The sequence below is a fragment of the Garra rufa genome, chromosome 8 (genome assembly GCF_049309525.1).
Source record: "Garra rufa chromosome 8, GarRuf1.0, whole genome shotgun sequence".
Taxonomy (NCBI): Eukaryota; Metazoa; Chordata; class Actinopteri; order Cypriniformes; family Cyprinidae; genus Garra; species Garra rufa.
Genome location: NC_133368.1, coordinates 34,546,127 through 34,564,992, shown reverse-complemented (window position 1 = coordinate 34,564,992; position 18,866 = coordinate 34,546,127). Strand labels below are relative to the sequence as shown.

Sequence of the window (18,866 nt, the reverse complement as noted above, 5' to 3'; positions counted from 1 at the left end):
CCCTGCAGTCTGGAATCGCTGGTTGGACTCTCACTTGTGAGAGGGCAGGTAGTTCCAGGGTTCGCAGAGAATTGTCGTAAAGATTTTGTAGTGTAAAGAAAGTTTCAGACGGACCCGGTTAGGGTGCAGGAGGGCAGCAGGTGTCTGTTATCCCGCTGTTTTGCTCAAATGTCATCAGGTGTCTGATGTTGGGGGTGTCGACACTGACTTGAGCGGGTCTGAGTGGTGTTGGTAGGGGTTTTGCTGTTGAGCCTGTGGGCCCGTTGCTCCATTCAACATTGTCTGGCTGCTCCTGAGGTGTCGGCTGGTCTTATGGGATGCTTTTTCCTTTTAGGAAGTCTAATGCGGTGTTTGCGTTGGGCAAGGAGTCAGAAGTTGATCTTTCAGTACTTCTCAGTGGAGTTTCATTCAAGGAGCTCTTTGTTAGCATCAGAAACTCTGTTCTGGAAAAGCAGGCGTGTCCAGCTGTCCTTGTGGGTGTCGGTTAACTTTGGTACTCGGAGACTTGCAGGTTCAGTTCATTTACCTCCTGTCTGAGGCCCTTGAGGGTGTGGGCCAAGGAGAAGACGATGCTGCTCAGCTCCTGGTTGTCCAGGCTGGATGTGAGTTGTCCATTTGTCGCAGTCCTGCTGTTCCTTTCTCTGCCATTGCAGGCCGTTGGCTGCTTTAGGCTGAAGGATGCCGTTCTCTGTACTCTGCTGAGTCTCCAGTTGGTCCTGGTGAGTGGCAGGGCTGGATGTCCGAGACACGCTGGTTCACAGTTCCTATTGTGAATCTCGCTGGCTGCGGCATGCTTTTGGCTTCCTGCGCTCTTTGGATGCAGGTGTCGCACTCAGGCATGTTTCACTGAAGTACTGGTGAGCAATGTAGGTGGTGACACGGGTGGTCTCTAAGTTGACACGGGTGTCGTTTCTGGTGCCATCTGGTGGTAAACGTTCACAGATGTTTCTCGTCGACTTGCTGTTTTGCATCGTAGAGAGGCTGTGTCGTTTGAAATCTGCTGGTTTCGAGCTGGCATCAAACTTAGCATATTCTGATGTCCTCTGTCACTGCATGCTTGGCAGTGCGCCACTTTTGCGTTGGTAGTGGCTTTGGTACTCTGGTGTATTCTGCACGGTGCATCTTGGGCATACATCAGCAATGACCCCCCTTTGTTCCTGGAAAGCTGGGAGCTGTGGCGGTGTTTGGTTATCAGGAACAAATGTGAGGATGTGTCATCTAGATGCGGCATGTGTGTGACATCACTGAGTTGTTTTCGGCTTAGTGCCTTAGTGTGGTCGGACAGTGCAAGGTTGAGTGTCAGCATTGGCAGAGGCTGCTTTAGCAGAGCTATTTTGTAGGTGGAGTCAGTGTGCATGGGTGTGATGCAGGCGGCGTAGCAGCGTGAGGGGTTTGCTTGTGGCTTAGAAGCGATGCTTGGGTTGGGTGGGTGGGTTTTTTGTTGTTGAGAACCTTAGGCAGCCACAAAATCCCTCAGTTTTTTACTGGGCCTTTCACTGTTTTTCCACGAATAGCATGTAATGTTCCTATTGTGATGGCAATGCTTGTCTGAAGCAGGTGTTGATGCTCGGCTCTTTCAAACTGAGTGTTGTTGTTTGAAACTGAGCTTAGTCTACTTTGGGTCTATGCAGGTTAGCAATTTTAAGAGGGAGTTCTTGTGAGTTGCTGCGACACAAGGGTTGATCCGATTGCCGTCACTCGTGCTGTGATGTCAGGTGGCCCGGCTTAAGGTGTTGCAGTGGGACAGGCTTGTCGTTTTCCACTAGGTACCTGCTCTGGGCGTGTCTTGCCTCGCTCTTTGGTCTATAAGCACATGGGTTTGTGTGCGTGGGACCCTTGGTCTGCAGGCATTGATAGTTATAAACATCACACGTTGGTGGCAGGTCTCTGTGATTCCCTCTGTCTTCTGGTGCGATTGGCACATCGCTGGATGGTTTGTGCAGCGCAGCTGTTGTCATCTGGTTGCTGGGCTCTGCTAAGAGCCGCTGCAGGTGTAATTCACCCCCCTTTCTGGCCTCGCTGTCAGTGTAGGCCAGGGTGGAGGCAGTGGATGGCAGATGTTACTCCATTCAGTGTGTAAATCAGGGATTTGATGGAGCGCAGGTGTCATTTTGGTGTTTGTGACACTGTCTTGAGCGCTTGTTTACCTGTGTGGGCAGTTCTTTTCACAGTTCTCTAAGCTTGTAGGTGGTTTCTGTGTAGTTCTGGATGCAGGTAGACTTGGTGTGTTGTCATGTGGTTCTGTGCGTGGGAGCATGTACATGACATTAGTTCTACATCATCGTCATATTTGGAGAGCAGCTTTGGCACTGGCGGTTAGTGTCAGGTGCGTGGTGAGGTCCACTTCGGAGTGGCCATTTTCTCTTAGGGCTCTTCATGACGGAATTGTTTAAAGTCTTTGAAATACCTTACAGTATGTACACTGCAAAAGATGACTTTTCAGAAAAAGGGGGTGTGGCTTCTAGAGTGGGCACTGCTTCACGTATTCCATTGAATGTGTGTGCACCGTTACGGTTTTAGCCACACTGTGTTTTGAGCCGAACAGTGACCCCTTTTGGTGAATGCAGGTAGTTCGTTCGCCAGAGTGTAAACATCTGGGAGTAATCTTATCTAGCAAGGCTTTCTCGCAGTTGAGGGAGTATCGTAGGGCTGTGAGAAACAGGACGTAGCAGGTTTTGCATTGTCTATTCAGGTTAAGTTCAGAGCACAGGTGTCCTCAGTGTTGGCCTGCACTGATCTCAGATCACTCCCACACAGTGATGTCGCTGCGTGTTCAGCTCCCATACACCACTGTATGTTTGTTCACCTTGGTCAGTCAGACGTCCCCCCTTGGCATGGGGCAGCTGGACAATCACTTTGCTAATCTTTATTGCCTTCTGGTGCTTGGCTGTTTTCCGGCGGTCTGTAGAGTCCGCTGAATCGAGCAATCGCTGTACGGAAGAAGGCTGTAGCATTTGGGTGGTGACTCACAGTGTGATGTGGATATCTGAGGGGAAAGATTTTCTGGCGTTGATGCCATCTTCCCTTGGTGCCTGTCGCGTTGTCTCACGTAGGCTCAGATGCTGGTCATAGCAGTCGTGTTCTTAGCTGCTGTATTCAGTTTTGACAGTTTTGACTGCTGGTACAAATGGCTGGGGTCCTGTTAGCTGGAGGTGGGGCTAAGCAGATCTGTCTCGTGGTCACACTGGGCAAATGTTCTTGCTTAAAAGTCAATGTTTTGCAGACAGGCGTGTGTTGTAGCCTACTGCAGTGTTCAGGAAGACAGCGTTTTGTGGTGACAGCTGTCAGATTCCCGGCCAGCTTGCTGGCGTGTGAGGTGTGAACGGTGGGCTGTTAGGCCCGGGAGAGATTTTGTGTTGAGCTCTCCTGTTTGTTCATATTGTTATCTGCAAGAATTTGAGTTCTTTAAGGTGTGCTGGGTTCATTGTAAAGAGAGCTTCCGCTGTTTAGGAGTGTTCTCCTGTACTGCTCTCTGCGCTCAGTCTGTGGGGGTGTTGCAGGCGTGTCTTGAAGCTTTTCTCCTCTCTCCTCGTGTAGGTCCTTGTCCTCTTCATCCGCTATCTCTGAACATCCAGATGGTCTAGGCGGTTCTGCGCGCTGTCCTGGTTCCGTCGTGGGTGAAGCTTTCTCCGCTGCGGCTTTAGTCAGACGATCTTGTTGAGGGCGTGGTCACTGATGGTCCGGGCTGTAGATGAGTTGATTGGTTCTCTGCAGCCGTAGCTCTTGACTGGATCGTGATCCATTCGCCTGTGTGCGTGGTCGTCCGGCTGTTCTCCGCTCAGGGGCTGTAGTCACTAGACCCGGGGCAGGATGGCATCTTTGCCTTGTCTGGACTGGATGGCGAGACTGGATGGTGACATGTTGACACAAATAAAGAGGGAGAGACAAAGCACAACGAGCCAATGCAAGTCCGTACAGAACTAATGAGCTAAAATGTTGCTATGTGTTGGCGCACTTAACTGATGTCATCAGATGGTGACGCAAACTAAACGCTTATTATCCTAGCTGTAAAGAAGGGGTCAGATAGTTTGTGTGGGTAAACACAGGAAACTATGAGTAAACTTAATGATGAGCGATTAACTTTAGAGCTATTCAGTTCATCGGTGTAGTTACCAAAAGATTTCACTGATGTTCAGACAGGTTCAGTCTCTAATAGGGAGAGAAATAAAAACAAAATCCATCAGAAAGAGAGGTATAAAGGGTTAAAGCAAAAGAGAGAAAGTGAGCTGACTGCCAGCCCTGAGGTCAGTGACGGGGGCCCACCGTGTGGGGGCGCTATGGAGTCGTCACACCTGGGAAATGGCAGAGCTGAGAGAGCAAAAGAGAGAAAGGCCCCCCTGGGATGGGCCGAATTACCCGGGGTAGTGAGAGTGCAACTTGATCGATTTGGTCAAAGTTTAAATTTAAATCAAGACTGTTTAATCAAAAATTTAAAATGAGCAAATACAATTATAATTGCTAAAGGGAGAGTTGAATCTAAGGCGGTGAAATAATTAAAATTAAATCACACACACACAAAAAAGAACATACATTATGTTAATTATCATTATGGTTTAAATAACAATAATTAATAATGTAACATCAAAAGGAAAAGAGAAGGGAGAGACTGACTGGGACTATCTATAAGCGTTGTTGCTCAAAGAAAAAAAATAAAAATAAAATAAAAAAAATAATATGAAATCAGGCATAGGTATTGGAAGAGGTTTTAGACAGACTTCTATCTTTTAATAGAAGGAAATACCTTTTATGCGGGATTTCAGATTCCACCTTGTGTGGATTTGAACGCGCATCTAAGCGCAGTTACCATGGCGATGCGTGATCGCGGGTGTATCTTTCTTGTGTCCGTTTTACTGAACACAGGTACATGTGTTTTGCAAACTTTAACTTAATAGGATGCTTACACTATTAAAAGGTTGCTTAGTTACGATGCGTGCACCTTGATCTTGAGTCAGCCTGCTGACACAAGACTTGTGTGTGCTTTGCACAAAGCAAATAAATAACACTCGATCAAGATTTGTACAGTAATAACGCGAAGTTGTTTACTATATTAAATCTATTCGATGAGCAAACGGGGTCAACCTAATCAGTTAGCTAAGCTGAGGTTTTAACCCAAAGGAGCAAGATAGCTGATTAGCATTGGAGTGCACATCAATGGCTAATCTATCTACACTCAACATATAAAGATATGGCCATTGTAAGGTGAAAGAGGAACATCGCTCAATCAGCTTCTTCACGCAAAAATAGAGGTTTTCTTCGCTCAATTTAGGGTGGCTTTAAGACGCGCTATAAAAGATTCCTTCGTTTTATAGGGTCAATATATAAACTGCAGTTAAGTTACATCTTCAACAGCGGTTTAGTTTCTCTGTGCGAGAGGCTCAAACATCTGTGAAGGTGTTAAAGGTGGGCTTGGCCACACCGTTCTAACACACACACACACACACACACAAACAAAAGAGACGCGAGTCGCGAGCCGAGTTTGAATAAACAAACATGCAGACACACAAACTATTCCTGAGCCGCTCACATCACATAGTTTAAAACTGCCCCGCATTCTAACGCCAATTAATGTAGAGAATTTTGGTTAGCTCAAAGAATTTAAGATGATCAATATATGTGTGTATATGTATGAGACTGTTCCTCTCATCACATATACACTGCAAACTCCACCAGGTCTTACGACCAATGAATAGGATGAAATGAGTTATTTAAAACATACATTTCAGTCAGGGAAAGTAGTTTAACTCACAGGAAATCGTGTATAATAATCGTCATTAAATATACGCGATTTCCAATTTCTGATCAGTAACAGTAATGATGATATCGACTTGTTTCTTTGTCCAGCAAATTACTCAGCGATACTCATTACTCTGACGTTGGCCCGTCGTCACGGCAACGCATTTTACTAACCAGAACGGAGTCAAAACAATTGAACAGAATAGGGCTTAAGGTAGCAATATGAGATCGAAACAGTTTAAGTGACTTTGTAATGTAAGCATTCAGCACAGAGAATCATTATATGTGAATATATGGTTGTTTATTAAACTATTCTACTTACAAACGATCGCACATAGACAAACGTACATAAAACACAAATAGACAGAGAACGCGTGAGAGAGAGAGAGTAAGAGAGAGAGAGAGAGAGAGAGAGAGAGAGAGAGAGTAAGAGAGAGAGACAGAAAGTGAGTTTGCAAGGGACAGGAATGCAAACAGTTCTGAACAACCTGAAATCGTTTCTTTTATAAAACGCCTAATACGCAGCTATCTACGTTTGTAGAAAGGACGGATACTTGCAAGCTTGTTGTTGTGCATTGGTTCCGTATGTATTCAGTTCAGAAAGTCCTTTCCAGTTCCTTGAGAGTATTGCAGGCCTCATCATCTCCACTGCCAGGTGAGCCCAAACCCCCTATTCACCTATTGCGGATTAATGTTTGAGGCCGACATACATAACAGAAGCAACGATATAAGAAAAGGTAACACATTGATATGTGTACATTTCTATATAACTGTATGTGGGACTGTATGTCTGAATAAGGAAAGTGTATCTGCATTTCTGTAAGAGTCTTATCTTGATGGTGGGGGGATGAGTTGGATAGTGAACAAAGGTCTGGCTCATAGCACATAGGTGTTAATCATGGGGGAGAAGTCGTTTAAGGAATATAACTAGTTATTTCATGTCTGATTGCCCTCCAGGCACTACACCCATTTCCCTCCACGTGTTACCAGTGTTTTTTCTGCCACCACAATGCACAAGCAACTGCAAGTGGCCTAACTGTGACGTCTACTCTAAATTGGTCTATTGTAGAGGCCTTTAAGTTCCTTTATGAAACTGACTGTTTATTATTACTACTTGTGCTTTTCAAGTTGAAAATGTGTGTAAGTCATAACAGTAACTGTAAAATATAAATGGGAGTGGCATATGTTAAGTTTTGATATTTGGATATGGTCATTGGGCTTGTTTTGGGCTATGTTTGATTGGCCATTGGGCTGGTTTTGTTATGCAGACCTGGCAACCCTGTCTAGTAGTATTTTGGGCCATATTCCATTTGGATTTAGTGGTTTTAACAAGCCACCAATAGAAGGCAACAAATTACCAGTAGAGACCCAGGGCATATTACAGTTTCCATTAAAACTAATACAATTCCTGTTATCCTGTAATGTCTTACAGTTACTGAGAAAAAATGTGTCCTTTAATTACACGATTACAAAGGGGTGATTATTTTCACACGCACATTTAACTGTTTTTTTTTTCTTTCCCAAAGTACATTGACTGCTCTAAAATATGGGACAGCAATGTTTCAGAAGTTTAGGACACAGAATATGACACGTTTATTGGATAACTGTTTTATTTTCTATTTATGTATGCTTTATCTTTTTTTAAGAATAATTGTTTTTGTTTCAGAGGCATTGTTAGATACCAGTGTTTCCTGATATATTTGCTATTCAAAGATTTCATTTCAAAAACAGCATCATCGTTATTAAACTATATCTTATGACTTTTAAATGTCTATTTAACCTCAGAACAATCTCAAGTAAAAAGAGGTGCTAAAGTCAGATTTTATTTACAATGGTAAAACATAGGGTACACATTGGTGGTGCTTTTACAAGATGGCAGAATTTGATGGCATATTTGGATTTCAGTTGAGTCTGGCCTTCTTAATTTAGAAAGTATTTTTGCCCCACACTTTGCTTCAAGTCCCAGAAAAAAAATAGTAAGATATTGTAAGGATACAAATAATAGTAAAGCTGTGATGAGTGTTTGGGGAGTTTGCAAAGAATGCTTTAATTTTGTAATTCAGCTAGTAGCACAGAAACTGCATACTTCACCTTTAAATTTCATTCTCACCCACACAAAAGTCTTTGTAATATAACATGCGAGTTAAAAAGAAACATTTTTATCTTGCTTTTTGGTACTTTTGAGTGCTTTGTAAAGTCTAAATGCCTTAGTACCCATTTATTGTAACTGCACTAAATAGAACAACCAGTATATTTCTTTACAATTGCTTTTTTGTCCACAGAAGAAAGAAAGTCAAACCGGATTGGAACAACATGAGGTAGAATAAATGATAAGAGAATTTTTTTGTGTGTGTTACCTAATCCTTTAAAAAAAAAAAACTACTTATTCTCCACTCTCCTCCCACTGTCTCATCTAAAGGCAAAAAGGCCAAAAATATAACTTGCATTACCTTCTGATTTGAGCACTGCGTTTATCATTATGAGATAAAGTTGGGCCTTGTTTCACATCAATGTTGTTTCATTACCACGATTGACTGAATTTTACACAAGAAGTGCACTTCCTAACTTGGAGACATCTGAAATGCGGACTAGGACAAAGACTAAGAGAATTATTAAAGCTGGCCAGACAATGGTCTCTTATTGCTACCGAAGCAGGGAAAACACTATACCACAGCTTGAGGGCCAGCTTGGAGAGGCTCAGGAGGAATTACTAGCCTCAAGCCATCCGGATCTTAAATAATGATGCATACTGCTCACTGACCTCAGCAAAGCAACATAGGCTACACTTTCTTTCTTTTGCTGTTTATTACTATTTTTGCTGTTCTTCACAACAACCTTTAGGCGCTTCAGTAAAGCTTCACTGCTGTTGCAATTCTGCACGTGACACATTAATCCTTGAACTTGTCCTTTAGCATTTTACACATCCATAACTACACAATAGCGTGCAGCAAAATCAGTCAACAAGTATGTGTGCCAAACTAAACACTCTACTATACATGAGAATATTACTAATGCAGACACTAAAGGCTGTGCATTGCAATTACAATTTAATGATATATATATAGTATTATATTATATTATGATACATTTAATATATATAGTTAAACTTATTCATTATAATTTAACATTTATCAAGTGACACAGTAGCCTAATTATTATAGTAAGCTATTTATGGTTGCCAGGCAGTGTAGCAACATTGGCATAAACAAATTTACATTTTTCTGCCTTTTCTCAATGATTTATCCAGTCAGAATGCAGATTATCCCAAAAGTTAATTAGTCAGTTCCCTTAGGTTTTTAGACTAGCAGTTTCCAATTAGAGTAAAATAGTTTTTTTCCATTGTGCAATACTGTTTATGTCACTATCCAATCTACTAAAATTTGAAGAAAAAAAAACAAAAAAACTATTTTTGTGTAATGACATGCAGTTTTAAGAGTTTTTAGAGCAAGAATGTACTTGTCTGGACTTCAAAAATGCGGTTTGTTAATAAAGATAACGTCTGTTTGAAAATTTGCTTTAACATTTTCAGAGATGTGAGCTCCAGCCTTGGGAAATGGTGTGTGTTCAAGATTTTAGCTACATTGTTCCGCCATTAGATGGCGACAAGACAGTGTTGTTATGAGTGAGTTGGCAGCAAAGACTTTTATATTGAAAGAGACTGAAACAGGGTTGTAAACAAGGAAATTATTTTTACTTTTAACAACACACTGTAAGTCAGCTAACAATCAGAAATCACCCTTAACACATGAAAGGATGGTACAACATAGATATCGCTTTCCTCAGCGGACATTTAAACTAATGTTTTAACATGAGATTGAGCTGAAAAATGAATGCTGTATCAGATGTAGGTAATCACACTCGCTCAATCCATCTTTCTCTTATAATAGCCTACTCTACATTATATAGTGAGCATTTAATACAGTAATACAATAAGTTTTCAATGAAGCATCTCAACATTCCTTCGTTAGTTCTAAAGTGACGTTTTCGAATTAGTAACAGAGGCTTGGCCTCAGCTGTTGAACTGTCAATCTATGGCAGAAGGAAGTACTTTCGCACTAAAGAGTGTTTTTAAAGACACTCCGTTGTTGTTTCCTATGCATTTACACACTCATGCCATCAAACTGTTGTATAAATGCAATATCACACTCGTCACCATACAATATGGCTGTATATCGCCATATACCGGATATACAGCCATATCGCACTGCTACGCATGTGATATTGCTCATAAATAGGCTTATCACTTGTGTATAACTAATTAATCCTAAAATTATCCTAGAAAAAAATAGTCACGCAAGTTCCTTTTGAGTTTAAGTTGATATAAGGAGATTCTATATGAACTCACATATTTTTTCTAGAATAATTTTTAGGATTAATTCGTTCAAAACAAGTGATATAAATAAAACCATTTATTTAATGTTCTGGGACCTTATTTCACACAAAAAAGTAAACTACTACTAATATTACCAGAGCTATTTTATGATTTATGTATTAGGTCAAGCTGATTTATTGCAGTGGCTTTCTGGAATAGATTCAGATTGGTTGGTCAATGGCGGCATGCAGCAGCCAAATATTTCTGAATAATGACCATTGCCCAGGGCAATGCTATATAACTGACCACTCAACTGTATAACTGTACAATTCCTATTTATTTTGCGATAATGATCACCCGACTGTACATTATCCCACATATTTCATACCACAAAAATACAGTTTGTCTAGTTTTCCTACTGTGTTGACTGCACATATTCAACTGAGCTGTATTTATTGTTGTTTAAAGTACATGGGCGCACCCTATTGGACATCTCAGAAATAAAACAGAGAGAGAGAGAGATGCCATGTAGCAAGTGAGCAAATCGGGCTGTTATTCTTCATGCAAATACTTCCAGCACAAATTCAAAGTGCTCTGAATGTGTCAGTAAAGCCAGTTTGAAGTCCCTAATTACATTTGAATGCATGTACAGATAGCTCCCAAGACGCATTCATAAACCCACTTTCGGATATCAAGAAATCGTATTATTGGATTTAAAAAAGACGGGACAAGGGTGGATGTTGAGGCACTTGATGTAGTGATACATTTTTAAAATTTATACAGGGAAAAGATCACGTTTGAGAGAAATATTCCCGCCAGGGTCAAATTTCACAACTGCTCACTTTGCTGTTAGTCATTGGTATGGAAATCACGATTTGCAAATATGCAAATGACTCTGCCTTCTATGAAATTGTGAAGGGCATGGCGACACCGAGAGAAATGCCAGAGAACTGGGTCCCTCATGATTAAGATCCGCATCCTTCCCCAGGTGAGTTAGTCTCTAGAGACTTTTCATCTTACTGATGCTTTCCTGGACTCTCATCGCGGGCAAATGACAAAAAGCATCCTGAAGTGGCTCTATGAGCAGACCGCATTTATTTATTTCAGGGACGTGTTTATTACCACAGCCTTGGCTACTGCAGGTGTTCAGATTTCCTCTTTGTCCTCTAATGGATCTCCTCTCAATGATTTACTGACAAACAATTCCTACTGAGGGGCATCTATGATTTATTCTAAGATACTCCCTTGCAGATCACAAAGGCGGAAGAAGAACCGGCCATTCATTGTGTGTTTTTCGAGACAGGAAAGCAATGAGCGTGTCCAACGGACTACTGGTGAGTTTGCCAATTAGTTTGTTAATTCAAACCTAAAGCAGAAACCACTCACACTATGTGCCGACATAATTAGTATCTCTCTCTTTCAGAGTATAATTGTTTCCTAGCACCCCAGAGAATTTCTTTATCCCAATACTGAGTGACCTTTACGCAAATGCAAGTCATGTGTGAGACAAGGGCCGGCTCTGAGCCCTGCATTAGAAGACTCACAAAACCTTTGTGCGAATTCGCCCATGCAACAAATAGAACAACGGCTGGTTTTTCCTTATAGAGCACCATCAGAAGAACCGTGTCAGCGTCAACCACACGCATGGTGAGCTTTCTGTGATCACAAACGCTAGGAATGTCTAATTAGCACCAAAGAGAATAATTCAAGCAGAGCGCATGACAGCTGATGAGTCCATTATGGATTCTTGGCTTTTATACTCAAATATAAAAAAAGAATTCCTGGTGAGAGTTTGAAGAAAAGCTTTCAGAGCTGAGAATGCTTACTCAATTCCAACTGAATGTCTGAATTTGAAGTGATTTTGAAATGAGGCAGCAAAAACCATGCAGAATTGGAATTTGAATTTAAGCAAAATAAATAAGTTTTAATTAGAAATTTTACAGGATTAGTTTACTTCTGAATTAAAATGTTTTGATAATTTACTCACCCCCATGTCATCTAAATGTTTATGTCTTCCTTTCTTCAGTCGAAAAGAAATTAAGGCTTTTGAGGAAAATGTTCCAAGATTTTTCTCCATATACTGTAGTAGACTTTAATGGGGATCAGCGGGTTTGAGCTCCAAAATGCAGTTTCAATGCAGCTTTAAAGGGCTCTACACGATCCCAGGAGGAATATGTCTTGTCTAGCAAAAAGGTTGGTCATTTTCTAAAAAAAATCAAATAAAATACAACGCGCGGTTAGTTCTTCATCCGTGTACTGTGTGTTTAAAAAGGTAGGGTAGAGTGAAAACTCCATCTCTATTTCTACTCCAACTTCAAAATCGCCTGACATCGTTTTATCATTTTTGCACAGAGCGTTTGACTTTCTTTGTTCTCTTTCAAACAATCGCTCGGTATCTCACTATGGGAAACGCCCCCAGGCGTGATAGACTATGGAAGCACCAATTACACCACGTCTGTCCGGAGGATAGACCAATCACAGCTCATACAAGGAGCCCACCCCTCTCCCTATATATACAGCTGTGATCCCCAAAAACGGCATTCTTGTTCTCTTCCCCGTGAGGACTTTCCATCAGCACCTAGGCTGCGCTGCTTCAGTTCCTAAACGTGCCGTCAAGGTCGACGTTGCCGAACGCAGTGTAGTCCAATAAATCTGTTACGGATTCTCTGCTCGTTACTGAGTTTTTATTTGCCTGGTTAGAAAATCTGTTGCGGATTTTCGGCTCGTCACTGAGCTCTTTGCATTACTGTTATTAGTGGTGTTTCCTATCCTAGCTAACGCGTTAAGGCGAGCTGAGTTTAGGAGATTTTGACTCACCATGTCGGTGTCCAAAGTCGCTGCGGAGAAGGGAAAGGAGGCCCCTTCGCGCTCATGTCCGGCAGCATGTGGATTTATGATCTCGGGCAGGGATCCGCATCCGATGTGTATCGCATGCATGGGCGTAAAGCATGCTCAGGCTGCGCTGGCGGATGCGGAAAGTTGCCCGCACTGTCGGGTAATGCCGGCCAGGATTCTAGAGAGAAGGCTTCGAGTGGCGGCATCTTCCAAAGACGATCCGGTTCTCTCCGCTGTCCCTCATTCCGTTAAGGGGACCCAACCTTCTCCCCCGCGTGATCTTTCTTCGTGGGGAGATATAATGGATTCGGAGTCTCCGGAGTTTGCACCGCTTTTCGACCAGCAGCTGCTGGCGGGCGGCGATGAGGTTGAGGGAGATGAAGAGGAGGATGAGGAGATGCTAGCTCGCCTCCTCCGAGACGAGCCGGATGATGAGGAAGATGATGCTATCCTGTCGGCAGCCCAAACATCCAGGCCAGTGAGTGTGCAAAGTGGCGATATGGCATCGACGGTGGGGGATTGCGACTTAGTTGAGGTCTGTAAGCGTGCAGCAGCTAAGCTTGACATCCCTTGGCCCGTAACTCCTGGGGATCCGGGAGTTAAACGTGATATCTATGACGGGAAAAGGCTCCCGTCCCGCCTTCCCACGGCAAAACAACTGCTCCCCGCTTTGCCGGCGTGCATAGCAGAGATGAAGCGCTCATGGGATAAACCTTTTTCTCATCGCGTGCCCGTCAAGGGCTATTCGTCTCTTGATGTGAGTGAAATGGAGGGGCTTGGGCTCTCTAACCCTCCCACGGTCGAGCAGTCAGTGGCCCACCACCTGCATCCGAACAGGCGGACCACTCTCTCATCGGCCAGCCCCTCCCTCCCTGGGAAAATGGAACGCTTTACCGCTTCCATGTACCAGAAGATTTATAAGTCATCTGCGTTAGCGGTGAGGGCATTGAATGTCACGTCCTTGTTGATGGCTTACCAAGCTGAATTATTGGAGGAGCTGGGCACGCAGCTCGATGCCGGCAATCCAAACCCGGCGGTCTGGGAGGAGATCTGCAACATTACAGATCTCAATCTGCGCACCTCACGTGGTGCGGTGCAAAGCAGCGGCCGTTCCATGGCTCTCGCTGTCGCGGGCGAGAGGTCGCTGTGGTTAAATCTGTCGAGTATTGGTGACAGGGAGAAACTGGATTTTCTTGACGCTCCTGTAGACTCGACTGGGCTGTTCGGCCCGGCCGTCGCGGCGATGAGACAGAGGTGCGACCTCCAGAAGAAGGAGGGTGAGGCGTTCGACATCTGTCTGCCTCGTAAAAGAGCTTTCCGTCCTCCCGTTCCCCCTCGGCCTGTTCCTCCGACACAGAACAGGAGGTTTTTGAATGCGTCCAGAACTGCAAAACCCCAGAGCACAGAGCAGCCAGCCCGCCCCCCTGCTGTTCCGAATGCTAAACCGTGGGGAAAGCAGTCATTCGCGGCAGCGGCCGCAAAGTCCAGGTCCGTTAACCCTTCCAGCAAAAAGAAGAGGGACACCTAGGACACAGGCTCCGCAGGGGAGGGACGGGCAGCACCTAGGGTTTTCTGCGATGTCCTCTCCCGAGTCCACCACGTCTGTTCTCCCACCCGCGAAGAAGCGGAGGATGTGGATTTTGGACGGAGAAACGGTTCTAAGTTGTGTTCAGGCCAGTTCAGTTTCCCCTCAACACACAAAGTTCCGTGGATTGCTGACAGCAATTCCACATGTTCAAGGGCTGAGAACGCAACCATCAAACAAATGTGGTGTGCGGAGTTCAAGCACAAGTTCACAAGTGTATTGTCACAAAGCACTTCAGCCCCTGGGTTCACAGTCAATAAAAACACCCCTGTCGCATCCAGGCTCAATGCCGAGGGCGCAGGGAGACAAAAACATGATAATATCAAAGAACCAAGAGATAATTCGGTCTCTGAGCCACACAGATCCTGGCCGTTTTTCTCTCTGTCCACTAGATGGCGCCAGCGCTCCATCTATGGAATCGGTTCATCCGAACCCTCTGGCTCTTCATCAGGAGGCATGGAGAGAGTGTTCTCCGCACCCGTGGGTCCTTACGACTGTAACCAGGGGTTACAGGCTTCAGTTCGCTGTAAAACCCCCTCCTTTCAACGGGGTTATAGCGTCTGCAGCAAACGGGGATTCAGCTCGGGTGTTAGAAGCGGAAATATCCTCCCTTCTAGAGAAAAGAGCTATAAGACGAGTTCCAGTGGGGGAAACTCAGAGGGGTTATTACTCCCGTTATTTTCTAATTCCAAAGAAAGACGGGGGACTGCGCCCGATACTGGATCTACGTGCTCTAAACAAGCACTTAAGGGAGTACAAATTCAGGATGCTCACAGTCGTGGCTCTCACTCGTTCAATCCGCCGGGGAGATTGGTTTGCCACGGTCGATCTCAAGGATGCGTACTTTCATATAAGCATCTATCCGGCGCACAGGAAATATCTCAGGTTTTCCTTTCAGAACGAAGTGTACGAATTTGTTACTCTCCCGTTCGGGCTCAGCCTCGCTCCACGGGTGTTCAGCAGATGCATAGAAGCAGCATTATCTCCTCTGAGACACAGGGGTCTCAGAATATCTGCTTATTTGGACGATTATCTGATCTGCGCTCATTCGAGGGAGCGCGCGGAGCGAGACATAGAGATGCTCACGTCTCATCTCACGAATCTGGGGTTCAGGATCAACTTTGCCAAAAGCCAGCTGATCCCGTCCCAGGAGATAGAGTATCTAGGCTTGCGAATAGACTCGGTGGAATATCGCGCTATGCTCTCGAAAAGGAGGATAATGGCGTTTTATCAGTGCCTAGCCCAGTTTCGCGTGGGAAACCTGGTCTCGTACAGGACCTGTCTCCGCCTTATGGGCATGATGGCTTCGTCTCTGTCTGTGGTTCCGCTGGGCTTGCTGAAAATGAGGAGCTTCCAGCATTGGGTTGCAGCGAAGCGTCTGTGCCCACGCCGGCACCTCGCACGCAGAGTGAAAATTACCACGGAGTGCGTGATGGCACTTCATCAGTGGAGAAACCCCTGTGTATTCCGGACAGGAATCTTGATGGGGAGCGTGTCTCTGAGAAAAGTAGTGACTACGGACGCATCCCTAATGGGATGGGGAGCTGTTTTTCAGGGCAGATCGGTAAACGGTCGTTGGACGCCTCAATTTCGCAGACTTCACATAAACATGCTGGAGTTAATGGCAGTCTTTCTAGCACTAAAACATTTTCGTCCATTCTTGGAGGGTTTTCATGTTCTAGTCAGGACAGACAACACAACAGTGGTGGCATATATCAATCGCCAAGGGGGAACGCGTTCGTTGCAACTGCACAATCTAGCACGCAAGCTGATTGTCTGGAGCGCAGCGCATTTCAGTTCGCTGCGCGCAACGCACGTCCCGGGAGTCCTGAATGTGGGAGCGGACCTCCTGTCGAGGGGCAACCTGTTATATGGAGAATGGGTACTCCACTCGCAGGTGGTGAATCAGATCTGGGAAATATACGGCAGGGCTGCCGTAGATCTATTCGCCTCGCGAGCAAACGCAAAATGTCCGCTGTATTTCTCTCTCAGAGACGAAAGTGCACCCTTGGGTGTGGATGCGCTGGCACACCCGTGGCCGAACGTGTTGCTATACGCGTTCCCACCACTGAGTCTAATTTCTCCCACCCTAGACAGAATAAGAGAAAACGGATTATCTCTCCTTCTGATAGCCCCTCATTGGCCAGGGAGGCTGTGGCTGGCAGAGATTGTCCAACTCCTTTGGGGAGAGCCCTGGCAACTCCCGTTGCGTCGGGACCTGCTGTCCCAAGCGGAGGGGCAAATTTTTCACCCCCATCCGGAACGGATGAATCTTTGGGTCTGGCCCGTGAAGGGTTGAATCTAAACGCACTCGGACTTCCCCAGGAGGTCATAAATACTATACAGAGTGCTAGAGCTCCATCAACGCGCTCGCTGTATGATTTGAAATGGCGGGTCTTTGATGACTGGTGCACTCGTAAAGGAGTTATTCCTTTTCAGTGTGCGGTGAGTGAGGTTCTCTGTTTTTTGCAAAGCTTACTGAACAATGGGAGAGCGTTCTCTACCATTAAGGTTTACCTGGCGGCAATTTCAGCCTGTCATGTGGGCTTCGAAGGAGTTTCAGTGGGCCGGCACCCTCTTATAGGCCGTTTTATGAAGGGGGTGAGGCGTTTGAGACCAGTGTCGAAGCGACTGGTCCCATCATGGGATTTGTCTATGGTCTTGAATGCTTTGACTCAGACCCCGTTTGAGCCTCTGGAGAGTGTTCATATTAAGTTCCTATCATTGAAAACGGTCTTACTACTTGCTTTAGCCTCAGCTAAGCGAGTGGGGGAGTTACATGCCTTGTCGGTTCATCAAACATGTCTAAAATTTAGTCCGGATGACAGCAAAGTTACACTGCTGCCAAACCCAGCTTTTGTTCCCAAAGTCAGTGATTCAGCTTATAACTGCTCTGCTTTGGAGTTACGTGCTTTCTACCCTCCTCCATTTTCTTCAGAGGAGGAGAGGAAATTGCACACTTTGTGTCCTGTACGAGCGTTACGCTTTTATGTAAACAGGACACAGTCGTTCAGGAAAAATGATCAATTATTGGTTTCATGGGCCACTCATTGTAAGGGTAAGCCGATCTCCTCGCAGCGCCTCTCCCATTGGATGGTCGAGGCGATCGAACTAGCCTATACATCTATGGGTCTTCAGGCCCCAGAGGGCCTTCATGCACATTCCACACGAGGTATTTCTACCTCATGGGCCCTGTTCAAGGGGATTTCAGTGGGAGATATTTGTGCGGCGGCTAGTTGGGCTTCACCCCATACATTTATCAGATTTTACCGTCTTGATGTCACTGCGCCTTCATTGGCTCATGCAGTTCTTAGAGTTGGCTCTTTGGAGGACTAAAGTCTTGTCTTCCCTTTTCGAGTCTGTTCAGGCGGCTTCGGAAAGCATGCGTTACGGGAGTTGGCTATATCATTCCCATAGTGAGATACCGAGCGATTGTTTGAAAGAGAACATTAGGTTACTTGCGTAACCCCGGTTCTCTGAGAACAGAGCGAGGTATCTCACCAGGCTTCCCTTCTCGCATAACACGGGGGAAGAGCGTGCTTAGAATGCCGTTTTTGGGGATCACAGCTGTATATATAGGGAGAGGGGTGGGCTCCTTGTATGAGCTGTGATTGGTCTATCCTCCGGACAGACGTGGTGTAATTGGTGCTTCCATAGTCTATCACGCCTGGGGGCGTTTCCCATAGTGAGATACCTCGCTCTGTTCTCAGAGAACCGGGGTTACGCAAGTAACCTAATGTTTTCTTTGTTCGCTTTGTAAACACTGGGTCGGTACTTCACTACCTTTCCAAAGTGACTATATGCGTGAAGTCACGGACCAGCATTTGTCGTTAAATAGTATATATTTCGCTAGATAAGACCCATATTCCTCGACTGGGATCGTGTAGAGCCCTTTAAAGCTGCATTGAAACTTGTAATTTGGACAAATTTGTAATTTGGATCCCCACTGAAGTCCAATTTTTTCTCAACTGAAGAAAGGAAGACAAACATCTTGGATGACATGGGGGTTAGTAAATTATCAGGAAATTCTGGAGTAAACTAATTCTTTAAGGATTAGTAAAATCCCAGATCATTTATAAATGTGAACTTATTTAGAATTTATGCAGAATAATTTGTATAATATTTAGAAAAAAGCACATAAACTTTCACAGAACTCATTTATTATTGCATAATGCCATTTCTTCAGTATACCACTTTCTGTAATTCACATAAAAATTTTGGTTACACATTATTTAGATGGTTCCCTGTAGACATTCTGATGTCTATAAGTAACTGTGCAACTACATGCAAACTAACTCTCATTAGAGTGTTGGTAGACTGTTAGGTTAGGGTAAAATAAGTTATCATGTTCCTTCAAAGTTACTTATAGTCAATGGAATATCTAAAGGGGGCCATCAAATA

General features: G+C 44.5%; 1 protein-coding gene across 1 annotated transcript; it reads left to right on the top strand.

The window, feature by feature from the left end:
• Positions 1–14,645: 14,645 nt before the first annotated feature.
• On the top strand, positions 14,646–18,171 carry LOC141340160 (uncharacterized). The gene has a single exon (XM_073845087.1). The coding sequence runs from the start codon at positions 14,646–14,648 to the stop codon at positions 17,799–17,801; it is 3,156 nt and encodes a 1,051-aa protein (XP_073701188.1). The 3' UTR covers positions 17,802–18,171.
• Positions 18,172–18,866: the final 695 nt, after the last annotated feature.